This window comes from Anopheles bellator, chromosome 1, assembly GCF_943735745.2.
Source record: "Anopheles bellator chromosome 1, idAnoBellAS_SP24_06.2, whole genome shotgun sequence".
NCBI classification, from domain to species: domain Eukaryota; kingdom Metazoa; phylum Arthropoda; class Insecta; order Diptera; family Culicidae; genus Anopheles; species Anopheles bellator.
Window position 1 is genome coordinate 47,008,376 of NC_071285.1, and position 21,581 is coordinate 47,029,956.

Genomic DNA, 21,581 nt, shown 5'->3' on the forward strand with positions numbered 1-21,581 from the left:
CTTAGCTAAGGTTACTGTTCAACGGTCAACGGTCGGAACTACTTTTAATTCGTTAGTGATTTTTTTATGCATTGTAATTAATTAATGTATTTAATCATCGAAGTCCTTTGGTGCGTGAATTCCCCTCCAGAATCCCTGGCGGGGCAATATCGGATTGTTTACAGAAAACACGCAACACGACTTGTTAAAAACTAACTTAAAACGCTTTATTATTCTCACGATCGCTTCACTGTCCGTTCTGCTTAGCTTTTCTTCGCATTCTTTTGCACACTCTTCTGCGGTTGCCTATTGCTTTTACGCTCCCGGGCACTACAAACGGTGCTTCATGATGCACCGTCATCGCGCACTTAATACAGGTTTGATAGAAACATAAAATTACAGCAAATGTTGCGAAACAGAAAAAATGAATCCACACTATCGTTTAAGCTATATAGCAGCGCGCCAGGTCCACCGGACGAGGATCCGCTGGATCGTCCTTCGCGCTCTACAACCTCTCTGCAAGCCGTACGCGGCATTCGTCATAATTAATTGTTTTACTCGTGATCGATACGCGCTCCGCTGAGATTTGCCTTTCGCTTAGCCCTATCGGAAATTAAAACCAAATACAGACACACAGAAAAGAAATTGTGTGTGTTGCGCGGAATTCGGAATACTTTTAAAACGGAAAATACTTGCACAAAAAGCCGCTCAAAACACGGTACGTGTCACAAAAAGGCTCTCCTTCTTTGCTCGCTCCCATGCACGATCGATGGCTGTGCTGTGTCCGTCCGTACACTACCGCTGCAAGCAAAACAATATAACCTAGCCCCCAGTCCCCACGGGCAAGGAATCACACAATCGGATACTGGAAAATCTACTCCGCTGCGGTGCGGGCTTTAGAATACTTTTGTGGAGTACGCGTTCGCTAAATGCGAATCGAATATGGAATCGGTTGATCACCTTCGTCGTGTTTTCTGTTTTCTGTTCTCGCCTTGGGAAGCCGTTAGTCGCCCACCGTGACGACACGTGCACGACGACGCGTATGTTGTATATCTATTTAAAAAAATGGTCAGTCCCCTTGGTTGTCCTACGCCACGTAAAGTGCTATCATTTTCACAGATACCGCTGGAGGGAATCGATTGATTTCGTGTGCTTACTCTTAGCCTTTAGTCCACGTGCCCGCAACTGAGAGCCCCGCAAACGGAGCTGCCAGCGGGCAACAGCACAGCAGGATTGCATCCCACTGTTGCCGCTGTCTCGCCTTACAGATTTAGATGGGAAGAAAACTCGGGGGGAAACATAGTGCTGTGGCACCTTTCTCATGTAAGATATGTGATGTGCATCCGTGCCTACACAGGGCTTCCGATACGGACTCCGGGTGAATCCGCTCCTTACTATGTGGCGTCCCACCTTGTGTCATAGCGTATACAAAGCAGTAGCAATATTTAGCGTTGTATGAGATTATGATTGTACTCTGGTCGTAGTGTCGATCGATCGATCGATCGATAGCATTCAATCCGGGGGAGGCTGCCGTGGAGAGGAGGTTGTCCTTCGGGGGGTTGATTTCGAATGCGCGACCAAATGACGGGCGGGACGACGTCGCTCTTCGATCCACTCCACCGGTGTAATCTATGAACGGTTCGTGAACCGTACGGTGGCGGTGGCGGCCGCGGTCGCCACGATCGTCAGCAGTGTGGCCACCGGAAGCAGAAGGAACGAAACCGAGACCGCACTAGCACCGCCACCGTAGCGCGCCTGTCCGCAGGCCGGTGGACACACGGGAATGACGGACTCGGTAAACTCGACGCGGCCCTCCGCATCGCCCAACTTGTTCGTGGCCTGGCAGATGTACTGCCCGTACTGGCGCTTCTCGGCCGTGATGACACGGAGCGTCGAGTCGGTGAATTCGTCGGCCGTGGCGAACTGCGACAGCGAGTAGTGCTGGTTGCTCGACAGTTGCACGCTGTCCTTCAGCCAGCGGATGGCCGGCGGCGGGTACGCCTCGATGTGGCACTCGAGATCCATGTCGTACTGCAGTGCCTGTTCGACGCGCGGCCGTGGCACCGTCACGACCGGCGCAAACTCTACCTCCAGATTGACGTTACGCCGGTCACCGCGGCTCACACCGTTGTCCGCCACGCAGTAGTACGTGCCGCGATCCTCCTTGCGCACCGTGTTAATGTTTAGCACGTTGCCCGAGTACGTTGCGCCGCCTACGGAGAGACACAGAGAGGCAAATTATTAAACAATCATCAGCGAGAGCCATAAAAACTAATTTATTGCCACCGTTTAATGCCGCATAATTTTTGTGTATGAACAAAAGTAACAAAAACCAGGCCAAAAGGCCAAAAAGTGCAGATGCCACCAAGCGCGTTTTGGAATTCAAAACTTCTTGGGAACCTTAGTCCCCGGGGTGCATGAGAAATGGCTTCCGGTTGGACGGAAGATGATGATGCCTAGGGGCCACCAAAACCCAGCGCACTGTCCGGTGCCACGAGTCACTGAGCAGAGCGCGCAGCGGCCACCTCCGCGACTTGCACCATGTGCTGTCCCTCGTTTGGGGTTAGCTCTCCCTCGGGATAGGGGTAGAAACACCTCGATCATGAATAGTAATGGGTGTTAGTGGCAAATGATACCAACCAAACAAAAAAACAGGGGGAAAATAAGGAAATAAACGCATCCGATAGGTAGCCAGGCCAGGGGCCTAGAGCGTGGCGCACGTGGACCAACACCGGTGAGTCCATTTCCGATGTTGTTGAGGTTGGGAATGCGTTTAATTTGTTACGTCACCCAAAGTGTGTTTGGTGGGCACAGGCCCAGGCAATGATAATGCATTAAAACGGTTCTTTCACCCCGGACCGACCCTGACGACCGACGGTGGTGCAGTGGAAATGTTCGTTATCTGTCACTGTCAACCCAGGGCGGTCTCTTAGAAGGGCGGCTTTGCGTGGAATGCAAAACATTTTCCACGTTTTATTACGTCTGTTATTCGGGGGGCCACTGCATTTGCCGCGCACTTGGCGGGGAAAAGTGTCACACAGGACCTAACGGGCCGGAACCAATTGTGTTTCGGGGCTGCTGTCCGGCGACGTTCCTGTCCGGGTTTGTCTAAATTATATTGCGTGACATGCCCTTGTACCGGGCGCGCGCATCCGAATGGCCAATTAAAGGTAACAGGCAGCGTTGGAGTACAACTAAAAATAGAACCATAAAGGCGATTAGTTTCCGCTATCAAATACACGCATTTTAAATCGAGTCGATCGTTCGTGTAGATCGTGTGATCGTCTTTCCAAATTGGAAGTGCGTTGAGTGCGACCCGTGGAAACCCCAATACCGAAACTGTAATTGAACCACAAATTGACCAACAAGTTGGCCGAGACCACTTGAGATGAAGCTCGTAAAACGTAACCCTCTGCAACGGAGCATTATGACATTGTGAAGTGTGTTCTGTTAATTTTCTCCCTTCGTTCGCCGGCGATCGTAAAAATGCTGTGGCCCTCGCGGACCCGTTACCGGCAACCGTCGATGGGTTTATGAAATAAACCAGAACCTCCTCCTTCGTCGGATTATCGGGTGACACAATCTTGTTTGGTTTGATTTGGTCGGTTTTGTGGATTTAAATACCGAAAAATTGATACACCGCGGCTTCGAAGGGACCGCGGGCTTGTGACGCCGGCGTAATATGATACTTTTGTTATCATACTGTGTGCTCGGATGGGAATGGTGTGAATTGGTACTTATCGGCCCTAAATGGTACCACACGCAGTCTCTTGGGGGGATTTTAGCAACTTCTCCGGTGGGGTGGTTTCAAGTTTCAACCGAGCTCGCTCCCGGGGCCCTAATTCTGCGCCATTCAATAACGGCAGATCGCCGATATGTCCCCTGGCCTTTCCCTGATACATGAGGCAATAATACCATTTCCCTTCGACGGTTCAATTGCATGGTAAACACACTTCACATCGACCGTAGAGCGAGAGTCATCCGGGGCGTACGCCTTCGTGGGCGCATATATTTAAATTAGAACCGTCTTGCTTTCGGGTCGCGGGCAAATGTTGATTATTGGTTTTCTGAACGTCACGAGTGCTTTGTCGCCCCGGTCCCCAATCGGACGGGCCCGATCCCATCCCGTCATCTTCTTGGGTGAAGCCTCTCTAGGGCGCGTCGGTTTGTTTGTACATTTCAACGAACGCGATGATCTTGCTGTGTGCCGGTTACGGTTGTTGCATTTTGATGAGTGTCCACGGTTGCTCCCAATGAGCCAACAGAACGCGTTCTGGAGTTCTGTGCTCGGTGCCTAATCCTCTGAAAATCTGAAGTGGCGCGCAACCTTCGGTACTTGATGACACCGAAACGGGACAGCTGAAATTGTCACCCATAAAACGCGAGTCGATTGTCGGGTTCGGGTGCACGCGGACGGGAATTTTATTACTCCGCTTCAAGCGACCGGCCGTTGGTTGTAGCCGTTTTTCCCACTGGTACACCGTCATGCAGCACGCGGTCTGTCCCTTCGGTCGTGCTGATCGTGATTCATTCCGTGCTTCATCGATAAAGCTCACACCTCTCACGGTACGAGGTCGAGAGGGTACGCAATCCGTATGGAAGCCCAAAAAAGAAAGGACCTAAAATGAAACAAAACGATAAACTTCAACGACCGATCCGACACCGAACCCCGGGTGTCTTCACAGTGCCGATTATTGCACTTCCGGATGGGAAACGATCCGTGTCCCCCGGTCGTCTCTCGCTGGTGTCGGCTTATAGCCCTCGGCGGCAGCGGCGACACAGCCGTCGGGATGAGGCACGGTGACATAATCCACATATGTCAAGGACTCACGCGTGCAGCGCACGGCTGCTACGAGAGAGAGAGACCGTGCACCAGATGCGCCGTGGCGTGCCTGCAAACAACCCAGACAACCCCCGGCGGACAATCCGAAAGAACAAATGCAAATGCAATTCGCATCCCGATCGTCCGGGGGACAGAGATTGGTTGTTTGCCAAGCCGGAAGTCCGCCCGGCACTCCTTTCCGCATTCGGCGCAGTGGATCGACCCAAGGGAATCCGGTTTGCTAGTCAAAATCAATTTTACGAACGCGACCGTCGTTTGCCAATTTCGGATAGTAGTTCAACTATACGCCGGTTCTACGGGATGATTTTCTCTGCATCAGTTACGCCCTAACACATGGCGGCGGCGGCGGCGGTCCGTTTAATCCACTTAGCATGCCATCCCATTTTCTCCGATTTTCGTACCCATTTGTCATTTTTGTCCCGAAAAAAGATGCACCCGAAATAATAGCGACCCACAATAGGACGGCTCCGGTTCGATTCGGTTCGTTTGCTTCGTAAAAAGGATCAGTCGAATTGGATCACTCGGGTCGGTCTGCCGCCGCCGACACCGGGACCGGTGCAAAGCTGGATGCAAAAGGATTAACGAAAGTTAAGATCGAGACCCGGGTTGGTTTTAAATTTACGGATTCGCATTGCACCGCGTCCCGGGGTGCGGGATGGGATGTAGAGTGCAGCTTGCAATTCAACCCCCGGGGGAAAATCGGGGAAAATAATGATAGGTTTCTATGACGGAATTAGCTCTCACGCGAGCAGAGCCAGCTGCCTCGGGCGTTGATTTTTTTCCCTCTCTTCGAAGCGTCTAATTTTTTGTCCTCTTGAATTCATTTAATTATCAACCGGAAGAAATGGCCCGGTCGTGCGCACGTTCCAAACGTGTGATTACTGGAGTTGCAGCTTCTAATCAAGTGAACACCAACACCGAAACACGAAAGTCGCCAACTAACGCACACGTGGCAGGATTTATGGGTTTGCCTGGGGTTCTGTAACTCCCTCACCGGAGGGACTCTCAGCCGGGTAAATTGGTTTAAAATGTGAAATTCAATTTGTCGTTCCATTGTTTGGCACGATTGACCAATACTTGCCCCGCTCGAGTTGTTGATGAGAATGAGGTTATGGTTTCAAAGGCTCTACCCGGCTTCCGAACGCTACCGGTCCGGATGGTGCACCGCCAGCCAGCAGCAATCACAGCCACGAGAGAGAGAGAGCTAATTAGTTAGAGATTTTCGTAAATCTCGTTGTCACCAATCCAGGCCGGCGCCGGGCAATGGTCAGGCAACAGATGGTCCAAAATGGCGTGTGCATACTCTTCGCAAAAATGCAAAAATGCACCGGCGTGGCATGCTTGGATGCGTTTTGCTGTGCAAAAGCGTGTACCATTGCATCAGCGTCTAGATGACCCTTATTTTGCTCTTCATCAGCACACGGAGCATCAATCGACCGGCTGGCCCCCCGGTTGGCAGAGAGTCGACGGGAAATGGAAGCCTAGATACCGGAGGCGGATTCTCGTTATTATTCGCGACCTATCGAAGCGTGCAGCAGCGAAAGAGAGCACAGTGGCACAGTGGATGGCACAGGAAACAATATTTCTCCCAATCACGGTAGCACGGTGCACCGAGATGGCCCCAGAGAGGAACAGCGAACGGGTACAGCCATTGTTTGGTGGGACTAGGACAAGTGACCAACAGGGCTGGCGTCATTTTTGTAGTACTACTGTAGTCCCAAAATCGAACAGGAAACGGAGTTTCTGTGATTATCGTGGTGCTTGTGCATTAGGAATTCCTTCCAAATGGCCAAACTTGCGTGTTATACGTCGTTTGTGCTATTTTGTTCATTAAAAAAGACTAGATTTGTGGAGACTATTCTTAGTTTTTTTGTAACTTCAGCTTATTTTGCCCCATGTGACTTTTGATTTTTTTCTAAACTCAAGAGACCGATCCGAGGACACCTTTTACATTGGATAATAGAGATTTAAAAAAGGCCCTATTCAGATCGTTTCAAAAATTCTAACAAATGTAGGCATAATTGTATTGTGAAGAGCACGGTTTCGTTACAGGCGCTGACATCGATTTAGAAAAATAAATACAGATTTTATGACATTCAATACTACAGCCTACTATGCTTTCCTTAGTTCGATAGTTAATCGTTTTTTCGGAAATAGCTCTATTATTTGTGGCCATAAAGACCATGGATCAACATCGATTGGAGTTGTCGTGAGGCAACGTACCTATTCTACCTTAGGCCAAATCGAATTGTTCATAGATTTTTCAACATTAAAAAGGTCCGCGATTAGGAGTTTGATCGTTAGTTTATCGGGCCCCACAGCAGATACGAAGTGTGAACGGCAAACGGGTATCAAAGTAATCCTTCTTGCTGAAAAGTATCTAGTTTCTGAACTCCATTTTGTAATCTCTAGAGCAAACACCAACCTTGATTCCTGATTGATAAAAAGGATATTACGAAAAAAACGCCACCGGAAACCACACCCCCAAACACGTAGCAATGCGTGCCGCCGCCGAAAGGTGTCCTTTCCCTTTGTTGTAGCCTTTTTTACTGTAAGTTTCGTCGCCATTGCTATCTCCCGCGAAAGGGAGATACAACACGAATGCAACCTTCTGCAGGTACGATTGGCAACCGATTTCGGTCGACAGGGGCACGGTCCGGTCCGAAAGCGAAAGGAATAATCGACCTAACGGGCCACGGCCGGGGCTGCCGGAAGTCGTGCCATTTGTCGTGTCCCTGTGAGCTGAGGCAATCCCACAACCCAACACAACCTCAAACACACAGCGCCGTTTGTTGCAACAAGGACACCCCGCTGAACGCCGCAGGGACAATCGGGTCCTTCGATTGGGTTCAAAGTGCCGTTGGCCGCCGTAGTCGTTGTCCTAACAACTTTCCCTTTCGACCGGCGGCGGAAAGACCGAAATGGTTCGCGTATCATTGGAATCGCATTTGTGTGTGCGCTCATAAATTAACGTCGGGCCGGGCCCATTTTTGTGTTTGAGTTCGAGTGACTCGTTCGAGATGATGTTGCTGTCCCAACATACACTCACCGTCACTGAGGGTATCCTACGAATCGATGGCTAACGATTTTTTGCCCTTGTAGAAGCCACGCGACCCTTCAAAACCCAAGCAGGCCTATCGTCGTCGTCAGATCCTCGTGTGTTTGGGCCCCGGGACTGTTTCAGCTTTTCGCGCCTCTCGCGACACATTTCGATCATGATGGGGGTTCACCGCCACCACCAGCATATGTCCAAGGTAGTTTTTGGGTTCCATCCGGATCGGTGTCGGACGAAGGGGATATGATGGCTGTTCCAGAGAGCGGACGAGTCGACCATGTGAGGTGGGTAACGTATCACAGAGAGTTGGCATACGGGTCTTGGTCGGCGTCGGCAAACAGAACGAACACGCCGCCGCGCGGCAAACTGTCAACCGTCACCGGCCGTTTGAATTGATCTCCTCTGTACGGGTTGTTTTATGGCCATGGCGAAACGCGCTTTCGATTGGTTTGGGTTGTTCAATTTATAGGGATTGCTACAAATTTATGCAAATTTTAAAGCCTACACCGATCGGCACCAAGCTGTCACCCGTTTGTCGAGTTTGACAACCGAACTGACATCCGACTCTGAGTCTGAAGAATGTTTTCTGTTGACTTTTCAAAACTGTGAATAATTTATACAAATACTCAAATGTGTTTGGGTCACTTGCTTCCGGCCATTAAACTGTGTTTAGCGATCAAATTGTAAACCGAAAATTTAAACAAATTCGAATCGAACTGAATAATAATTTAGGGGTTACGTTACGAGGGTTACGAGTTGCAGGCGAAAACATTCGACGGGCCATTAACTCATTTTAAATTATGGCGAGCTACAAAGTTTTAAACAACACATCGGATCGAGAAAGGGGGAATCGAATATGGAGAGTAAGGCAGCAGAGCAAATAAAACGTCCCCCCGACAAACACAGACATAGACTGAGTTATTTTCTTTAAGCCTAACAGAAAAAATATGCTTTTCCCCCTTTTTGCCTGGGTACGCGTTACGTGGACAGCGAGGACTGCGATTCATCACCCAAGCGCCGCACAAGCAAGGACCTCAGGGCACGAAGGTTCATAAAAAAGGATAACTCAGTGGTGCTCGGGGTGTCTGTTTACTGCTGCAGCAGGTGCGGTGCAGCAGTTCTGGCGTTGGCTGGGGCAGCAACACAAAAAAAAACAAGGAAACGCCACAGTGAACGACAAAGTTATGGAGCAACCGAACCTATGTGAGTCGTCGTCGTTCGCAAGCTGCTACCAATGCGTCGATGTCCTCTCATCCCACCAGCCAACTGGCAGATTGTTGACCACGCGTAACGCAAGGAGTAGCTGTGTCACAGCATATGTGCAATCCGAACCCCGTTCGTAGTCCGCCATGGGCCAGGCCTCAGTATGAAGCAATGAAAATTTAATTAATTACAATTATCAAATCGACCGCAACGGAAGGGCTACGGGTCTGCAACGAAGCACTCGGCTCTGGCGTGTGTTTCTGGTGGTGGGTCGCAGAACACAGTACTACTGGACACGCAGCCGACTAATTATCGTGACTGGTCAATCTATGCCAGTACGGGACACATAGTTGGATCTTTTAAAATCCACCCGGGGGGAACCGAGTTGGGCGCCAATACTTCTGTCGCCATCAGCGATACAGATAGGAGAAAATTATGGTCCTCACGCGAAACGGTAACCAATATCGAACGGGCTACATTAAGACATAGCGGTTCCACCGTTAGAATCAGGAGGTGCGCCATGATAACGCACAAAAAAGGATTCCGCCAACGTTCGTTCCTGTGGCACGCAAAGGAAGTCAGCCGTATCAAATATTCATCAGGAGCAGGTCAATAAGCACCTTCGCGTTTCATGTGCAAAGGATGATTTATTCGTTCTCCCTCGATTCGATGATGGAGGCTCAGAAATGAGTCATCTCTTTCGGTTGGCGTTCACGGGCCATTTTTTTGGCGCAAGAGTTTTGCAAGAACCGTTACCAAGCAACGTGAGCCCCTGTGGGAGTTTATCAATGTTTGATGTTTAATTCAATTACCCATCGATTGATAACGTTATGCTGCCGCCTTCACAACGGCGGCACGCTGATTCCCCGGAGGCGATCCGGAATTCTCTCCACCGGGGCGGCGCCGGAGCACAAAAGTGGGCAATGCAATTAGCAAATTTGAATCAATGCTACGACGGGAACGGAACGGTCCTTTATTGGCCATCCTACCTCAACGAAACCTCACGTCCTCTGTGGGGTCTCGAGGGTGTTGTGGCCGTCGCGGGGCTCATGAAGCCTCCCAGAAGACTCCGAGTGGATGTTGTAACAATTTCCGGCCTTTACAACGAAGTTACAACAACGACGAACGCATAATCAAGCCGGTTCGCCGCCGGTTGCGTGACACAATAAGGTCCGAAACGGGGCGGCTGGAACCTAACCGGCTATCGGTCGGGCGACGATCGCCTAATTAGGCAAAGTTTTTCGGGATTTTAATCAAACTGAATGGACAACCGGGTGCGGGCCGGGGTCATCCACGGAAAACTTTTGTTTTTTACACATTTACACACCAACCAACCATCCAACATAATTCTGGGTGTTTGTGGTCGCTAATTAGAAACTATCTAAGTTGTTTCGCTCGGGAAAATGGGGTTCACCTTCCTGGAAATGCGGCGGTGGGTGCGGTTTTCAGTTTTCGAGAGGACAGGGGTGGAAAATAACAAATTACTGGATAAGGAAATGAGTCGATGCGCCGCCTCTGGGCCGAGTGTGTCGGCAAAAACTGAAATAGGGACACATTAGTTCACCTGAACGCGGTAACCGCGGCACGTTGCGTGATTAGAGTTCACTTTGGCGTGAAATGTATTCCCCGGTTCTTCGTCGCCTTTATCGTGGTCCGGGGAAGTTCATAAGGAGTTCCCCGTGGTACAATGTTGCTTATGTACTAGAGCAAGAGAGAGAGACAGTCGGACCACAGATTGTCGACTAAAAGGAACTCTACAACCGGCAAAAAAAAATGGCCGCACTTAGTGACGCGCTTCCGCTTCGCGCGGCGTCTGGCGTGGTCGGGGTGTTGGCGGTCGTAAACGGTTGTCGGATGTCTAGTCTGGATGTCGCCACACTGCACGGCGGATCATTATTATTTTCCACTTCCTTGCCGGTGGTCAACGGTGGGCCGTTATCCTTTTTTACCCCTACACGGGGAGGGCTAGACGACAGGTAGACAGACCGGGACCGCAAACGCCATAAGGTGCGCGGCACGTAATTGAGTTGAACCCTTGCTTTTGTTGAAACCCAAGGGTTGATCGCAAACTCTGGGACTCCAGCACGAGGCGCGTCAGAACGCGACCGAGGACCCAGAAAGGACATATGCGGCGGAGTCCTTCTGTATGTAAATATTGGCACCGGCCATTAGTGTCGTGAGACGTCGCGCAAGTTGTGCGGCCTCGTGGATAAACGCGAACGACGGGGAGAGCGAGAGAATATGTTGATCGATTTATGTGGCCGCAGGCAATAAAAAAACTTGGACGCGCAGGAGCCAGTTGACTGGAACATTCTTGGAAACGAAAAACCACAGCCCCCTACAGCTCTAGGAGGGCATTCGACGCCGTCATGAGTGCGTTGGTCCGAAGGTTTTTCGGAGGGTTTGAAATCTGCTTTTTTTACTGCATCCTACGCCCCTGGTCGCTGACCATAAAACGATTATTGCACCCATAACACTGTTTCGGGGTTCGATTTTGGGATGGAAAATGCACCGAAATAGCACAGTAACGCCGGCTCGGTCACCGAAATTGACGAAAAATCGGAAAGGTGCATAAATTCTGGGGTTTTTTTTTGCTGCTTCTGCTGCTGACGACTCGACGCGTCACCCTAACGGCCTAGCGATGTTTATGAGGGCAAACCCACATTGTCGGTCGACAAGTCGAAGTCTTGTCTGGGGTGTTTTGCATCACTTAATTCACCTGGACCCTGCGGTGGCTCGTTAAGAGCGGGATGATGGTGAAAAATGGATAAATTATCCGCTTCACGCTGGATTCGGTTAATGGATCCGGCGACGGCCACTGCGAAGAGATGTCAGTTCCAATTAACCGTCTATTGTGATGCGATTGCATTTCTCTAGGTTCCCCTAAAACGAGAACGCGGACTAAATTGCTGGATGAAAAAAATATAAGGAAACTCATCCTGTCACTTCCTGACCGGCAATTATTGGCTGGCAACAGAAGCGTAACGTCTGTTCTGCGCTCGATCCTTACGATCGACGAATTTCTCTCCTCAACGTAACAACGACGGACCGATCGAAAGGGGCCGTAAAATAAACATTTCGCTATCGCCAATGTTTACGGAGCGCGTGGAATCCTGGACCTGCCCGGGTATAAGCTTACAAAAAAAATGTTGGAAACAAAAATATTTAAAAAATGAGAAGAAACTTTCCGAAAGGTGGAACGAATGGCATGTGGGAAACCCCTCACGGTTGGCCACAAGTGAAAAAGGATGCGCGCGAGAGGGAGAAAGAGAGCGAAATAGGCCCAATGCTGTAATGCATGATCCGTCCGTTGTGCCGTCCTAAAAAAATATTTGGACAGTTCCGGGCTGAGTGAAGAATGTGTGCGGCGAGCCATTTCGAATCTTCGATCCTTCGGGAGACGCGCTGATCCTGCGCAGGTACGCAGTGGACGGGAACAAATTGTGAAAATGGGAACGAGCTTCGCTTTGAGCCACGGATGCCGCCACCCCGGCAGGACCCTTTTTTGCATGCAGAAAGTGGTTAATTGCCACACGGAATAGGGGCCCTATCCCTGCCCTGTACGTAGGCAGGTAAAGTAGCTACAATTGCTCGAAAATCAAAGCCATTCATTCGTCCGCGGGTTCGCCCCATACAAGACCGACCCTAGACCGAGTCCCTATTAATTGTTATGAATAGCTAATTTCCGTGCAAGGCCAGCAGGACCGGAAGCAGCCATCATGATGCACCGCGGAACGATCGGCAACAACGTGTCAGACGAGTCGAGTGAGAGGGGTCGTCTAAAAAATCTCGGAATGTCCCGGACGAACCAACACGAAACGAAACGAAAGGGCTACGGGAAGTAGCAGTAGCGTCCCCGTTTGTACGAGTGCACAGTCCACAAACTTTTATGGTCCGTGGCCCGTGACCAGTGTGCAGTAAAAAGTATTTTGATAACCTAATAAAGTTTATATGAGAACCCGATTCCCGATTAGCATCCGGGTGCTCCGGAGGAGGGCAATTCAAAGTTTACGATCCGCTTTCTCAGCGATAGAGAGCGACAGAGACCGCGCAAAGGGCGAACAGAAAAAGGGGCCACTCCCTTCACAGAGCGAAGCGATTCTCTCTCTCTCACTCCACACACATGTGGTTGGAGATTTCTATTTTTTTCGCAATTCAAATTCAATCCGGGGTCCTTACGAGGGTCCTAACAGCGGGCCCTTCCCTCTCGGGTTCGCAAAACGGAAGGGAGGATCTCCGAAGTGCCTGATCCCCGCGGGGCGAGTACTTCGGGTGCAGGACATAATGGGAAGTATATTAGTTACATGGGTAATTGGTATGAAATCGACATTGTACAATCGTCACAAACACTCACAAACAGGCCACGGTGCGCGACAGAGAGGGACACCATCGACGACAAAGAAACGGAGGATCAACCGTTTGAGGCTAGAGAGATGGGCTCTGCGGTAGGGCTTGGCTGCCAGTGGTTGGCCGGTTCGACCGGTGCCAATTACCTAGCCACACATATTCAATGTCAATCATCCGTAGCACGTAATCGCAGGCCACCGCCAGTCGAGAGCCGGTTTATGATTTGCAAATGGCGCCCGAATGGCGGTGGCTTTTCGCGGCCATTTCTGGCTACTGGCATTCGGTTGCGTGTCTGGCTATCGTCGAGATTTGACCAAACTGTTGGCCAAGAAAGCGTATTCGAAAAAACAAAAGTAGTTGCCCCAAACTGGGGCTTACTTTCTAGTGAAATTATGCTTAACAACGTACCGACGACCGAGAAGCGTGGCCCCACTGCAAGTAGCGATCACGGCGTTACCATCGCGTTTTCCCTTTTCTCTCTCTCCCTCTCTCGCTCTCTGTGGGCCGGCCAAACTTTGCATCCTTAATTATGTGCTCCTGAAATTGTCTGCCGCGCAGCGGGAACGATAAAGAAAGTTTCGAGCGTCGAACAATAACGCTCCGCGAAAGGTGTCAAAAGTCGGCACAGATAATGGAGGTCACAGCCCAGTTTCCGTGAGTCGCACGCCCGGAACATCCGAAAGCGCGAACAGTTGGCGGTTCGGTTCCAAAATTATTCCACCAATCTTCTGCTGGCTTGCTGGCGGTCCGATTTCCTCGTTGGCTCACCGGAACCTCTCGATCGACGGTTGATTTTACCGGCCGCTTCCAAAAGTACCCGGACACATTCCACTCGGTCTGATCACCCGTTGCAAATTGATTGTTGATCTTGCGCCAACGTCATCGCTTCCACGCTGGCCACGGCCCAGCCAGGCGAGTCTATTAATGTTGCGCTCGCCCCAGATTAGTGTCCGCGTTCCGTCAGCTGCCACCATCATGGCGGGCGGTGTCGTCTTCGTCTTAAATAATGATGATTGGCCCCGGCGACCCACGGTGGGTGGAGAGCCTCCCGCTCTCCTTCGGCGGGTCAGTTTTTATCGCTGCACACAGCAGGCCGAGAAGTTTCGCGCGGTTTCCTTGTGCCCCCGGCGAGAATGGGCGACACTTAATTGGGGCAATTATGGTGAAGCCAACGCAGAATTCATAATCGATGTGTCGTTCGTGCGTCGCATTTGGCGTGGCCGCGGACCAGGGGTCTGAGCTGGCTGGCTGGCTGGCCGGAAGGTTATCGCGCGTTACGCATCGATCGGTCCACTGATCGGTGGCTGTGGGAGCCAAGCAGTGTTACACCCGTGGGTGTAACACTCCAAGGGTCCAACGCACAGTGTGGTATGATGACAAACAATTAGGCACTTTCCTGGTCCTTCTCCTCCTCAGTGTCTCAGTCATCACACTGTGTTGGGGACGGTTGGGGCCCTTCTTCACGCGCAGAGACCTACAAGAAGTCGGAGCGTCGAAGTTGAAACAAAGGAGTGAACGGTAGAATACGTGACGGCCAGTTACTAGTTACTGCGCCCTTTCGGGGCCCTCGAATGAGCTCACCAAACACATACACTCCGGTTCCTCTCGTGCGCTAATCACACTCTCCGACTCTCCGACTTTAATGGCGGAATAAATGACGACACTCGGAGGCGCTGGTGCTAGGCTCTGCTCGGAGGAACAAAGAGACCTCAGCCGCATTGCAGCAGCAGCAGCGAGCCGTGTCTTGGTGGTGTGCTGGAAGAAGCATAAATCTGAACACCTTCACCGGGCCGCTCCACAACATTCTAATGGGCGAGGGGGCGCAGACCAGCTGTACATAACAATGGGGCGATGCTCCGCCGCCGTACGCTGCAATCGAGAGCGCCGTGAATCGAGAAATCGAAACGAGCCGTTACACGACCATCCGTCCATCCGTGCCCGGGTCCGTTCGGTTAAAAGTCGTCGACCTGTGCTGCGCGACGATGCTCGATGCGCTCGATAATGTTGCCTGCCGCTGGCTTCGGTGCACCTCGGAAAAACACGTTCTCCTCTGCCGTATCGGTCGGCCGTGTGTCACCGATGGCATATAATCTATCGGAAAACAGTTACGAAGATCGCAGTTCCAATGGGGCTCCTTCGGCTCCACCACGGAGAGGTTCCCATCCACTGGCTGGCTGGCTGACCGCAAAAACCGACGACTAATCGATTGAATTATAATCCACGGTATCTTCGGTTTCCCGCTTGGGGCAGAACAGAGAGAGAGAGAGAGAACGGAGAGCGGCGTAATGGTAGATTACGCCACTGATTGCGATCATCTTCAGCGAGTGGTGCTTTTTCTTTGGATCATCTGATCATCTCAACGCTGGGGTCTACGGACGATGCCAGGCGTTTGCTCTAATTTGCATTTTTTAACGCGGAGTAATGGGGAACCGTTAACCGTAAGGAAGGGTTGCCGCGATGCAACACCATTCTTTGACGCATAAGAACACACGTCGTGTGGAGCACGCGCGACGCCGAGGTCACCGATCTTCGGTCGCTTCGCCAACGCCAAGCAAAGAGCCGTTTTCCTTTCTTGGGTTAGGAAGTTAGGAAGACCTACGGATCGGGGGGGACCCGACGAAACTCAAATCTCTCCCGCGTAATCATCGTTTAATGAGCTTCCGAGGGTCGTCCGGGAAACCGGGAACCACCGTGCGTCTGAGATGAGCTTTCAAATTAACGTCTATTTATCTAACGCCCCAGGTTCGGGGAGAGGATGCAGATAGAAGAACACCGCGCACCGGCCGGATGTGATCATTAATCAAAAGGGCCGTCTTCGACGGTCTTCGATCCCGGCTGTTCCCTTTTTTTTGGGGGGGCGTGCAACTCCTATACGGATGAAAGCTTCCCGTATGGTCCCGAACTTCCCCAAACCGAGTGGGTTCTGAGACTTCAGCAGCCTTTTGATTCAGAAAACATCGCCGGGCGATGTTTTGCGCGTTTGGCGCGAAATTATTGCGGTCGCGGCAGCAGCAGCACCGCATTTTCGAAAAACCTGAATGGAGCCAAACCGGTTCTGCATCCCGCCGAGCGCACTGCTGCGGTGGCTCCCTTTTTGTAACGGGAGAAAAGTTGTCCGCCGCCGTGTGCCTTGGAAACAGTGCCGCCCCACACCGAAGGGAACGAAGGTTCCCAATGTCATGGGTGGCACACACGCGTTGTTGCTGATCGCGCGGCCGAAGAAAAAAGGGCCGAGGCCAACAAGGGCCGTACGCGCCCGGGGTGGGTTCTGGTGCGGCCGCGCCTGCGGGACAGGCCCGAGCGGGGAAGCGGACCTGCGTGGCAACCAGTTCTTCAAGTTCTCCACCAACACACGCAGCGGGCGAAGGTGATCTGGCAACGGTAGGGAAAAAGGTGAAAGTTAGAATATTTTTAAACACAGAAAACCCGCTGCCCAAACTCTGCCCCCGCGCGGTGGAGGACGCCTCCAGAATGCGCGGCTCAAGGGGGCGGCTCATTTCCATATTCCGCGCCTTCCGCGGCCAATGCGGGTGTCACGTGGAGGGCCCGTTGCGGTGTTTTGCTCTGTCGGGTTGTTTGCCTTCGGTGCGCGTTTTTTTTTTGTTTTGTAATAAATAATTTTCCGACTCTCCGTGGATGCTCCAGAGAAGAGCGGTCGGTCGTAGGGCCGTCGCACCACCACCAGGCCCTTTTCTCCATTGTTACTGTTTACGGCCCACCGGAATGAAACTATTTGTAACGCTTAAAGTCTGAGTGGGTTTTACGATGGATTACGGTGCTCTCGTCGAGCGAACGTAGGACAGGACACGCTTGTTTCGTCTGCCAGCCTGACGGATGTGTTTCCAGCTTCCAACGGTGACCCCATACAGAACCTATCTGGTGCTAGAAGGTGTCATAACTTTTCATAACACCGGGCAACATCAGAGGAAACGGAATGAACGGATAGAAAGAGGGACCACCGATGCACACGGTGGGAGGGAGGTGTTAATTTTCTTGCACCGCAGCGCGATCTGCCGATCAGGGAATCAGGTAATGGATAGAAATCGGCCTCCGAGTTGTAAATTGGTCCGCCCGAGCCGGGAACAGCGGTCGTCGTATATTAAATATTAAATTCATGTCCTTCACACAGGCAGGCAGACAGAAAAATCCGAATGCAATAGAAACCGAAACCCGGTTTGCGACTGCCGTTTTATTTTACAGCCAACAGTTAGCCAACCCCAAGTGGTTCCAATCAATCCCCGTTTTTTCTTCCGGATCCCTCTCGCCGTTTTCGCCGTTGCATAATTGAAGCAAAACATTTGCATTTACATCGGCCAGGGGGGACGGCAGGGCGCAGGGTGTATGCGTGCAAAATGGAACCACATGCGCGCCGGAACCCATCCCATTTGAACCCGCCCGGGCAGGTGTAATGGGTTCCGTAGATTCAGATGCGAAATCCCGGTCCCGGTCCGATGTGGCGTGCTTCGGAGCCATATCATCGTCGGCGACCACCGGATCGCTATCGGCCGAGTCGGTATGGTGAATGGAAAATGCATACTTTCATTGAAACCCGAACGGGAAGGGTTGGGGCATCCTCTAGCCAGCCATGACGTGACGGTCGGGGTGTATATAATTACGGAAAGAAAATATTGATTGGCGGAGCTAAATTATGCACTCGAAAAAGATGGCAAACTTAGGGAAGGGTTCCTTTGATTGCTTCGCACAAAACGCACACACATATCGCGATCTGCTTCGGATGGTTCTCGGTAATTGACTTATCATAGTGCACTCTGAGCACCGCAGCTAGGAACGCCATTGCTGCGCGCTGAACATTAACCTCTAGACTCGACGGCATTTCGCGGGGGACCTTTGACGCATTCTTCCATTTGCATAACCCGGAATGTGTGCGTCCTCCCACCCGCAATAGGCATCTCTAAACTAGAACGAATTCACTTAAAACTACGGGCTACGGATCAAGTGGAATGCTGCTCACCAAACGACGCCGTTGTTATCTCATCTTTCTTGGCGTGCCAATGAGGCCAAGAATGTGCGGTGCAGTCCTTCGTGCCTTTGACAGTTTCGGTTCGTCGTCGTCGTGACCGTTGCCAAGCACCAGCAGCGCATTTGCAATGCGCGCCTACTGCTCAGAGCTATCACCCGTGATATCATCAATTCAATATGATTTAATTCGTAATGTCGCGAGTCGTCTTGTCTGACGCATCAGGGCCCGGACCCTTCCGTCTGTTTTAAATAACATTCACTTCGTGCGAAACAACTGAGAGCTCTAGAGTACGAATGGCCATCCATCCACCAAGGAAAACAACACAATGTTGTACAAGAGATGTGAGAAATAACAGCATAAACAAGGACGTCAGCACAGTAAATATACAGCTAGGGTTACCCACACGGGTATGTATAGTTAAGTTATAAACACCTCAAAACATCCTATTCTGAACTAAATGCCGAGTGTAGCTTCTTTTCTTGAATAGAAAACAGAAATCAGTTTCCTTACACTCTACTTTTAGGCATATCCGCACACACAGGCTGGCGTCTCCAAAGCGACCTCATGAAGAACTGTGTCTTGTCACGGAAAAAGCAGAAATTAACAATCGACTCAATTGTGTTAGATCTTCACGGCTCAGTCACTCTGGCCACTCTTCGGGGTCGGGGGCAACCCGGCCATCTGGAAAAAGGCAACAGAAAATGGACACACCTCGGTGGGTTCGATCTCAGGGCCGAGGGCGAGTCCGTAATCCGTCACCGAACGCCAACTGCAACTGCCTCTGGTTGGGCACCCGGTAATCCCGGGGAACCAGACGGAAAGTGCAGCACCGAAGAGTATCCTCGGCCTTCCTTTTTTTTGGAGATTTAAAGAACGTTTTGTCTGCAAGACTAATCGTCTTTCCAGTTTGGGCGCGTCATGGGAAACTCCTCCGAAATGCACCTGTGCGCGGGACGGTTCGAAGTAAAATTCAAACAATAAAAGAGAAAACACCATGCGGAACCGAAATGGGCCACCAGAGACAAAGACATAGACCTGGTGATGGAAATTGCTATGCTTGCGGCACTTACGTCGACGGAACGGAATGACTCATCCTTCGACGCGGTTAGGAATAGTTTAATAAAGATCATGCACCTTCATGCGATCGCTGGCGCCATTAGGTTGCTATATTGGTCCACGATCGACAGTTACTTAGAGTGTGAAAACGGTTCAACAAGTGGTCACGTTGCTTCGTCGGTGACTCATCGTTATAGCACGAATAGCGTGAATCGGTAGCTTACCCGTCGGTAGAATGGCGTTGTTTTCGCGCCGCCAGGTGATCTGCGGGACCGGGTACCCGGACGCGTAGCACTCCATCTGGGCGGGCTGGCCCTCCGAAACGACGATCGATTGGGTCGAGTTGTCGGAGATGATCGGGGGCCGGCGGACTCTTAAAGGCACCTCGGCGGTGATCTTGTTCGTCACCGACAGCACCACCTGACACTGGTAGATGCCGGCATCCGTCTCCTGGATGTCCTTGATCTGCAGCGTGTAGGACGTGGACGACAGGTCGTAGCGGAGCGAGAAGCGCGAATCCTTCAGCACCAGCGAGCTTCCGGTCGACAGGAACACCACGTCCGACCGATCGTTGCTGGTCTTGATCCAGTGTACCGAGTAATCACTGGCGTACTGTACTGAGCACTCCATATCCACCGTGCCGCCAATGTCCTTGATCTGTTCCTGTGTGATGTAGGAAATGGTCGGCGTACGCTGGCCGCTCGCGGGCCCCACGGCGATCGCAAGCACCACTCCCAGCAGCAGCAACGCCCCAGCATTCCGGTGAGCGCTGGACATTGGGCTTCTTGGCTTTCTCATTTTGCGACGCGACGCGAGCTTCAACCGAATCCGGGATGAGTTACTGCTTTGCCGAGTTAGCACCCGCGTTTCCCACAAACACCACGTAAAGGCGACCACAAATTATCCGCGCAAGATGGACGATCGATCGAAGGCGATCCCACAGGTGTGTCACTGTTTCGTTTTATCAATTAAGATGCCACAACCGCCGCGGTTCACTTTCGGGACGATCGCGAAGCTTACACAAAACGGGGTAACACCCAAGCTGAAGATCACGCACACATACACCTAGATCGCGCACGCACACAACGCCACACTACTCGCGGGCGCGCCCCAAACCGTGCGCCACAAAAAATTATCGATCGTTCTCTTTTCCGCACCGGTAGTGGACGTTGAAAATCCTGTCAGGATATAAAACAGGATACGCAGAAGGCCAAGAATTTTCACAGAAGGCTTCACGAGCTGCAGATTGATTAAGGATTTCCACTATTCCGTTGGCGCGAACCGAACTGACCGGCCAAAGTTTACGTACTGAAGTTACAAGTTTACGTACACACAGAAGCTGACGTAAGCAACGCAGCAAACTCTTATATATTTTTCTTATATATTTCTCTCATATTTCTCTACTCTCTCTCTGGTTTTTCAACATACAAACTATTTTTTGTCTCTTTCCCGCTAATACGCCATTGAATGTGTGTGGGAATGGCGGTAAAATTTTCGCCGGGTCGTGCTAAGAATAAGAGCAGTATTGTCACCGGGCGACCGGAGGTGACAGTTGACGGAGGCACACGAGGCGTAAAAAAAGTCTGTCGCACAGCTTGAGTAGCTCGGAGAAGTCGCACAGAAAGAGAGCCACGCTGTTTTAAATAAAGTCTCATTTTCTATAATTACTTTCTCATGTTTACATAAATATAGATGATTTAGCATTATTCGAAATCATTATTTAAACTCAGACAAATTTGATACACCCTGTCGGAGCGAAATGTAATTTCGTCCGACCACTCGAAGTTCGCCCGTTTGATGGCAGCTGCCAAACCTTCGGTGCTTCGATGTGTGTGTGACTCCCGCACAGCACGGGACACGAAAAAAGCGACATTGGGGGCCACATGAGGCATAAAATTAAATTGTAATGTCAAATCGTCAAATCAAATTTCTGAATATTTTTTTCTGTTTTTTCGATTTTCTTGCTATACCAACAATTAAGAACTTAAATTATGCTCTGTTTGTAAGCAAAGCGCATGCAAAAAGTGTTTACACTCGGGTTTACGCCTCGGCCGACCCGTAAACGTTTCGACAGAGGCGCTGCAGTTTGGCATTAAACTGTAATGTCAAAAACACTA

The 21,581-nt window shown here is 51.0% G+C and overlaps 1 protein-coding gene across 1 annotated transcript; it reads right to left on the minus strand.

The window, feature by feature from the left end:
* Window positions 1–209: 209 nt before the first annotated feature.
* On the minus strand, window positions 210–20,742 carry LOC131205287 (lachesin). The gene is made up of 2 exons (XM_058197326.1): window positions 19,689–20,742; window positions 210–2,192 (listed from the first exon to the last, which is right to left on the minus strand). The coding sequence occupies exons 1-2, from the start codon at window positions 20,260–20,262 to the stop codon at window positions 1,609–1,611; spliced, it is 1,158 nt and encodes a 385-aa protein (XP_058053309.1). The 5' UTR covers window positions 20,263–20,742; the 3' UTR covers window positions 210–1,608.
* Window positions 20,743–21,581: the final 839 nt, after the last annotated feature.

Bases quoted from the DNA above. Each gene is read 5' to 3' on its own strand.
- LOC131205287 (XM_058197326.1), bottom strand. From the start codon at position 20,262: ATGAGAAAGCCAAGAAGCCCAATGTCCAGCGCTCACCGGAATGCTGGG. The intron at 2,193-19,688 runs GTAAGCTACCGA...GTCTCTCCGTAG, and splicing joins CAACGCCATTCTACCGACGG to GCGGCGCAACGTACTCGGGC.